Raw genomic sequence first — 8544 nt, 5'->3', positions numbered from 1 at the left:
ATATACAAAATTTTAGTTGTTAAAAGTCTCAAGCATTACAAGTCTTCAATGTAATATGTATATGTATGTAATAAAATAAACTATTTTTCATCTGAATGGCTGGAGCAGAAAGAATAAAATCAATATAATCCTCATTTGTGGAAATGCTTAAATGTCTCTTGAGAGACAAGAAGCAATCTTATAAACGTTTCATAATTGACCAGAAAAATATTTGGAACTATACAGTTAATATATTTCTTATGTTTTAGATGACCTTCAAAATTAGTTTCTATAGACAGGAGTCTTCTGCCCAGTTCAGTGATGAAGTATCCTTCTTGGTGCAAAAACTGTAACTTCACTCTAGAACTAGCATGTGAGAACTAAATCTTTATTGGGGATAAAGGAAGCAAAGTAAAGGAGAAAAGAGGAAATCTGTAGATATCTCCATCACTCTCATAACATGTTCTCACTTGGAAAATGCTCCTTCAAGAAAATAAATTGTGACCACTTATCCAGTCTGAGAGGCTCCATTAGGCCAGTGGTGCCTCTTGTAGTATTTTCTTCTAGGAGTGTCTAAAGTATTTTCCTAATGGAAGTGGAGATATGAGAGATATGTTACACTGCCATTGACCACAGAGATCAAGGGGAATAGATGGTGACATCTTTCTTGCCTCCTGCAGTTATGAGGACAGAAAGATTGAGGCATTTGTTTTGCTAGACAACAGATTGGGAAGCAGGGAAGAAAAAAGTAAAGAAACAGGAGAATCCTGCATGGATTTAAGCCTAATGTTAATCGTAAAGTAAACTAGAAACATTTCAGACTATACCTATTATGTTGAAAGAAAGCTATGGTGCTTATACATATTTCCCAAAGGGAAATTGCTGCTATAAAACACCAAGAGGTTGAGAGTGAACTGTCACACCATATGAGCACCTGAATAAATAAAGTAGAAAATGAAGAATCGGCTTTGTGTTTTTTTTTAAATGGTAGATCATTTAAAATAAATACATGGTATTTCATCTGAGATAGCCAAAGTATTTGCTAACAATAGAACACAGGCAACTACAATAAACATAATAGGCTTGGGAGGTTGACATCTCAAGGATCACTTTTTTCAGTATGCTCTTCCTAGATTCTCTGTCCAAACTGGAAGCCTCTTCCAGATCCCTCAGATATGAGGAGGATCAAGAAGCAAGGTATTTATAGTGGCAGCCTTCCCTTTCCATGCAAGGTCCAGGGGATCCCTCCACTGCCTTTGCCTTGAGTTGAGAAACTGTTTCTTCCTGAGGTATATATCCAGAACAGCTGAGGTCCCCTTTTAATTTCTGATTTTTCTTTAGTTTTGCCTTCCCCCCCCCAAAAAAAATTAATCCTATATCTCATATCACTTGGTATTTCATGGTTGCCAGTAATCTTGGCTTCCTTTTGAAGAAAAGTCTGGATATTATTTTTCTGAAGAAGACGAAGTAAATAAACAAAAGAAGGCTTAGCATCGCGGGATCGCAGCCTAAGAGCAGGGGAGAAAACCTCCCTTCGACGACAACCGACAGGCTCAGCAGAAATCCAGAAGCCTCAATAAAAAGCAGGGCTTAGTAGTTGCTCCGCCGGGAGATAAGAGAGAGGCAGGGATACCAGGCCGCAGTTCTGGAATTGCTTCTCCTCCCGTTTTTCAGCTCCCTGAGGTAGCGGCCGCTACCCTTCCGCAGAGCCTCCCGGCGCGGCGGGGCTTGACCTCCGGCCGTCTCTCCTCCCCTTCGCGCAAACAGACAAGGGCTGAGCGCCTCTCTTTGGATGGGACGGGGGAGGAATTGCGCCGCCGGCTCTGCAGGCGCAGTCAACCGGGCCGCGTTTCGTTTCGTCGTCGCCTCACCTCGGGAGCCGGACCCACCTGCGCGGCAGGTAAGAGAAAGACGCGCGAAGGGTGCGGAAAAGACGTTTTGGAGCCAACTCGCGCCCTATTCGACCCGGGCGCCTTCTCGGTCTGAAGGAGTTAAGCGCGTTGCTTGGCGTTGGGACTTGGCTTTCCCGCAAATGTGATTCCCTGTGGCTTGAAGGGGCAACTTCTGGGAGTTGGAGCGGGGGGGGGGGGTGTCCGCTGTCTGTGACAGAAAGAAATCCGGCTAGTTACCCCGGCATAGGGGAGGCGCAAATCAGACCCCGAAATGAATCCTACACTGAAGGGGAAAAGGTTTTATGGGCTCGCTGGTCAGTTCCCCCCCCCCCCCGCAATACCTTAAATCAAACCTGCTTGGAGAAGGGAGAAAGGGAGAAAATGCCAAGAAGAAGAAAAAGTTCAAGAGGAAAGCAGTGGCAGGGAATATTATGACTGAAGCAGAGCAGAGTGGACCTGGTTGAATGAAACCTTAATATAGGAGATTTAAAGCGGAGAGGGGGCAAATGAGAGTGGGTGGTATTTGGGGGAAAGAACTCAAACTCTTCCTTTGCTGCCATGTCCTTTAAAGCTATAGCCTTGAATTGTCTTCCCTCAGCCTCCAGCAGATAGTCTTGCCAGACTGTCCTCAAGGGATCTTGGCACCGTTCAAATATTTCCACTTACAGCACTCATTCCCACAGCCTTGTATCGCTTATCTCATTTAAGAAGAATGGTTTATTTCACTTAAAAATCTTCATAGCAGGCCTAAGGACGTGATTCTCCAACAAAGTTTTTGCCTCTCATATGGAAACAGTGGCATTTGTTGCTGCTTTATCTAATATTGAAACCCAATTAATGCCTGATATTGAGTGCTTTTTTTTTCAGTGCTGCCAATCAGCCTCCCAACATGTGAAGAGTCCCTAAAAGTGGTTTCTAGTATATTTTCTGGAAATATATTAGGTGTTGTCTCCAGAATATACTTAGTGCTCAAGACTGGATCTCCCTAATGAGATCAAATGGACCCATCCATGAATGGGATATGAAAGGATCAGAGTACCCAAATATCTGTGAAAAGTATTTTTCTAATTCATTCTAAAGTTTCTGCTAACGTTATTAGGTTGGAATATATGTTAAAAAGACAATGAGAAACAAGGGTTATTTTGTTCTTCTAGCATCAGTGGTTTGGTGAAAATTCATAATTTATCTTCTTACAGATTTCTGCCCTGATTATTCCTATTGCTCCATTCTTTCCTATTCTTGAAAATGAAAAGAATGATTTTATATTTCCTTTTGCTGGCTGGACTTTTTCCTGTTTCAGCCAGGGAGCGACATCTTCCAAGAACACCTTTAAGTCAAAGAAATGATGCTACTTTTCTTGGTAAGTTGCCATGAGTTTGTAAAGCAAAGAAATGTGTATAGTATAGTTTAATCTTCCCAATGTTATAGATGATAGGCATAGGGACTTGGGGTGTGTATGGAATAACTTATTTCAGTGGAAGAAGGAATAGCAAATGAAAGGGAAGTTAGATATTTTATTGGACTGGTGACTTGTTTGGAAATAAATCAATAAGATATAGCAAATAATAAAATTAGAGTTAGGATTTAGATTAATCAAATTAAGGCAAAACTATATATTACATATACATTCCTATAATATTTATCTAAAATAAAAGCTACTTCTGAAGAAAACATTGAGTTTATAAAAAAATGTGCTTGACCATTTTCTTTACTATTGTTTTTCTTTTCCATATCTCAAAACAGCTTTTCTCCTCTTAGTTTTACAATAAAATTGAGAGCAGGAGTATAGGCAGAAAAATACTTAATTTCCTCCATTCCTTCCATTGCCTTTTCAACCAAAATTTCTTTCCGGAAGTAGATTCTATAATTTAAAAAGTCATACTAGGATAATGTTTTGTTCATCTGTATGTAAGTTATACTTTTGGGCTTCTAGTGAAGTATGCATATTGGAAAATACTACTCTCAGTAAGATTAATTATCTATTTGTATTATTTTTGAAATATGTAATAGTATCTTGAAGTAAATTAGGATAACAAATCTCTGTTGGAAGCTTAACTATATGACATAATGCATAATTTCTCTTTCCATTGCTTATGCATAATAAATGCTTGATTCCCAGGAAAGGTTTAGTCTCCAAATTACAAAATAAAAGCTATTTTTTCCTGCTTCACCCAATTTTTCTTTTTGAAATCTAGATTTAATGCAACCCATTTAGTGAATCTCAAATGAAGTGGATCAAAATTCTGTCAGATGTCCCTCTAATAGATATGTTGTATCTAAAATAATCTGGATGAAGCAGATATTATTAATTTTACATTACTATGTCATTTGTGATAATTCACATCATTTATATAATGGATCAAAGCAAGGCAAATTTAATGCTGTCAGAGCAGAAATATCAAGAAAATATACAGACATTCTTTGTATTAGTGAATTAAAATGAACAGTTGGAAATGTTGGCCTTATATATGAAATTAAGAGGAGGCAAATTAATACAGTTCTGCCAAGAAAATGCAGTGTTTATAGTCAATATTTTCTCCAGCTATTTAAAGAGTAACTGGACATGGACATCATCAGATGGGTAACATCAAACCAATCCAAGAATGACTAAACAAAGCTGGAGAAACTATATTCACCCAGCAAATAATAAGTTGGTTGCAATTCCTTCTTGTAGAATTACAATTAAAACTAATAAAAGCAAAACCATCACAACTAACAATATGGTTCATATGATTATAGAAAGTAAATAATAGATTTTATTGATTAGATTTGATAAATATAGAAAACTGGAAAACTGAATTGAAATGAATTCCTGGAGAACTGAAATTTATGAGAAGATGAAGTGAACAAAAATATCCAAACACCCAAAAAACAAAATAAAATAAAATTGTGCTTTAATGAAAAATTGAAAATAGCTGAAGAAAAGCAGAATGTAACAGATACAGAATGCAAGAAGAGGCAAGGGGATGGGGGAGATCCGCCACAGTTCACACAAGAGTATCTCTTTGCTTAGGAGCTGAAAATCCTGCTGAAATCCAAGCAAAATGTTCAGTCTCTGAACAGAGAGACATTGGTGCATGGCCTATGCCAGGGCTCCTAAGGGCTCTCCTACTCCCCTGAGGCACTTGTGCTCCTTACCTGCCTCTCCATTCAGGAGATGAAAATCCTTCCTGCCAAAATCTAAAAAGGATTTTTAGCCCCTGGGTGAGAAGATGTGTGCAGTTTGTGCTAGGCCTCTGAGGACCTCCCCTACCTCTTTCAGGCACTCCATGCTCTTTACCTTACCATGCTACCTCTTTACTGAGGGACTGAAAATCTTGTTTGGGTTTCAGCTCCCTCTCATCTCTGGGGACTGACTGAAAGAGCTCCCTGCCAAAGGATTTCAGCGCCATGCCTGCTTCAGAGCTGAAGTCATTTAGTAGGGAGCTCTTTCAGCCAACCCCAGAGATGAGAGGGAACTGGCAGGTGGTGGCAGTTTTCATTTTCCTTGCTGGCATCCCCATGGACTTCCTTGGGAAGCTAGCAGAGAAGATTGCAAATGGTGATCACATGATGCTTTGTGATGGTCAGAAGTGCGGTAAAACAGTCTTTCCAACATCGTTGTTAATTTGAACCTTTGTTAAGGGAACAGTAATAAATTGAGGACTACCTATACTACTTTTGTCAAGCAGAATTCTACAGATTGATGATAGTCCTTAATATACTGGGCAATGACAATCAAGAAGCAACAGTTAGAGCAGAACAATTAAATGGTGCAGAATTAAGAAAAGAGTGTATGAAGACTGTATATTACAACATGACCTGGATGATTAAGAATCTCTATAGACATCAAGATTATACCTTCATTTGTTAGTTTACATGCAGAATATATTATGAGAAATACTGATCTAGGAAAAATATACATTTTAATTAAACTTGATAGGAAAAATACAACCTTTGGCACCCTGATGCTGCTTTTGTAATTGAAAGCAAGTTAAGTTTTAATGGATCTATTGTTGAAATTGAAATAAGAATGAAACTGATTTTCTACATCATATTTAAAAACAATTAAAATTATGTCAATATCAACCCAATAGATACAGGAAGAGAAAAACCTAAAATAATAAAAGGCTTTATCTTGCTAGGCTCAATAATTCACAATGATGGTGATTATAATACACACATTAAGAAAAAAAGAGAAAAATTATGACAGATATAGATCAGACATTAAAATCTAGAAACAAAGGTATATATTGTCAAGATGTTTTTTCCTTTATTTTTTTTTTACAATATATTGTTCAAGAGAAAGCTTATCTATAGGCCATGAAAACTATATAAGAAATGGAAGATAACTGGCTCCTTAGTGATGTGGCTAGGAAAATTCTTTATAGGCTTTCTTCATTAAATTGGTGAAATATGTAGCTAATACTTCTTAAAAATACAACATATAGTACATAAAATACATAAATGATGGTGCAATGTTGCTTTTAAGAACAAACCCCTATGTATCACTGGCTATAACTTTAGATACCACTGGTTAGATCTATTTTTTTAAAAAAACTAGCTTACAATGTTCAACTCCAGTTCTATAACCCATATTAAAACTTTTGTGGAAAAAACCCTGTGTGGAACTAATATTTATATTTTAATATTTTCTACCTGTAAATAAAATTTCTTACAATTTTAGACACTTCTTTTTTGAAGAAAAAGCTGATTATATAAATTTTATCTTGTTTAATTCTCATTCCAGAAAATGCTTGCAGTAATAAACGTCTTGACCTTGTGTTCATCATTGATAGCTCTCGTAGCGTTCGCCCTTATGACTTTGAAAAAGTGAAAGAATTTATCTTAACCATCTTGCAATTTTTGGACATTAGTCTTGATAAAACTAGAGTGGGATTAATCCAATACGCCAGCACAGTCAAAAATGAATTTTCACTGAAGACTTTTAAGAAGAAACAGGATATAGAGAGAGCAGTGAAAAGGATGATGTATCTTGCCACTGGAACCATGACAGGATTAGCTATTCAGTATGCAATGAACATTGCATTTTCAGAATCTGAAGGGGCTCGGCCACTCAGGGAGAATGTACCTAGAGTTATCATGATAGTGACAGATGGGAGACCACAGGATCCAGTTGCAGAAATTGCAGCAAAAACCCGAAATTCTGGAATTCTAATATTTGCTATTGGAGTAGGAAGAGTTGATATGAACACACTAAAGTCAATTGGGAGTGAACCTTATGAAGACCATGTTTTTCTGGTTGCAAACTTCAGCCAAATTGAATCACTGACTTCTGTATTCCAAACTAAAATTTGTGGTAAGGTATTAAATATATATTTTAAAGACTGTTAGAAATATTGATTTGAGGGCTGCTTGCTGTCCCACCAGGCAGAGTGCAAGGCGGACAAAGAGGCAGGGAGGAGATGGGTAAGGAGAGTTGGAAGCAGTCCCTTACTTTATTGAGGCTTGGGATTGGGAGGGACCAAGCCTGGAATAGCTTGAATTGTGATGGATCCTCAGTTAACAATGGCAATGGGGATTGCAAGGATTGCAGTTGCTAAAAGATGCGGTCATATGATGTCCCACTTTACAACTGTATCACTTAATGACAAAAATTCTGGTCCCAATTATGATCATAAGTTGAGAACTACCTATAGAAAAAGGATTATAAAGAAAATAGTGATGGGAAGGAAGAAAAGTCAACATGAATGGAATGAAAACCATAAATGGGTGCTTAATTAAAAAAAAATATTTAGTCCGTGGAATTGGGAAACATATTTATAATAAATTAAGTAAATCCTGCTGTTTTCCTGAAAGTGTAGCCCAGTTCTTAGTTCCCTTACACTAAGAAAGTGTAGTGCTTAGTTGTTGATTGATATTTATGCCTAAAATGTACAGATTTATGAATCTTACAAGATACATTAACAAAGTGTAAAATCAGTTTTGATGCATGTTTTATCACTTTAACATGCATATTTTCTGTTCTGTTGATATTTTGGGGAGACATTCTTATGTGTTCATAAATTGGATTTTTAGTCACATTTTGTGTTAACTTATGTATTGCTTTTTTCCCCCAGTCCAGCATATGTGTAGTATAACTCATCACGGTTGTGACCATTTCTGCATCAACATTCCTGGCTCTTATGTATGTAAATGCAAGCATGGATATATTCTGGACTCAAACCAGAGAAGATGTAGCAGTGAGTTTCATGTATTACTTCTTTTATAGCTCACGATCTTATAAATAGACTTTATGGTAGGGAGGTGCAACATTTTGGCCCAAGGACTGCATCACTTGCAGATTAGAGGTGTGCAAATATATCTAGTCACATATAACACACACACACTAAAACAGTTTGTAAACACAATATTCACATACATTTTCCCTCTTTCCAACAAGTATGCTTCCAATCTGTGATTTTGAGCAACATTAATGGGTGAAAATAGAAAGTATTCTATCTTGTCTCCTAATCAGTTTTATAATTTTTGATGGAATAGTACTGTATTTATCACTATCAAAAATATGTTGTCTACTTTGACAAAGTATTTAACACAAATGAACATGGAAGGTTGGGCATTCTGTGGCTCTTGAAATAATGCTGAACAACTAGATAATTTATTATTACTATGGATTGGGGCTAATGGGAGATGACATCCAGCAACAATGGAAGAGTCAGAGATTTCCCTACTT

General features: G+C 37.1%; 1 protein-coding gene across 1 annotated transcript in view; it reads left to right on the top strand.

The window, feature by feature from the left end:
• Positions 1-3116: 3116 nt before the first annotated feature.
• Positions 3117-8544, top strand: part of MATN2 (matrilin 2) — a 28531-nt gene continuing 23103 nt past the window's right edge. Inside the window, exons 1-3 of the mRNA XM_015813341.1 lie at positions 3117-3231; positions 6601-7170; positions 7931-8053. Of these exons, the coding sequence (XP_015668827.1) occupies positions 3117-3231; positions 6601-7170; positions 7931-8053 (808 nt within the window). The remainder of the gene's footprint in view (positions 3232-6600; positions 7171-7930; positions 8054-8544) is intronic.

The sequence above is a fragment of the Protobothrops mucrosquamatus genome, unplaced genomic scaffold, assembly GCF_001527695.2.
Source record: "Protobothrops mucrosquamatus isolate PMUCROS unplaced genomic scaffold, P.Mucros_1.0 scaffold_69, whole genome shotgun sequence".
Taxonomy (NCBI): Eukaryota; Metazoa; Chordata; class Lepidosauria; order Squamata; family Viperidae; genus Protobothrops; species Protobothrops mucrosquamatus.
This window is presented reverse-complemented; position numbering and strand designations above follow the sequence as displayed.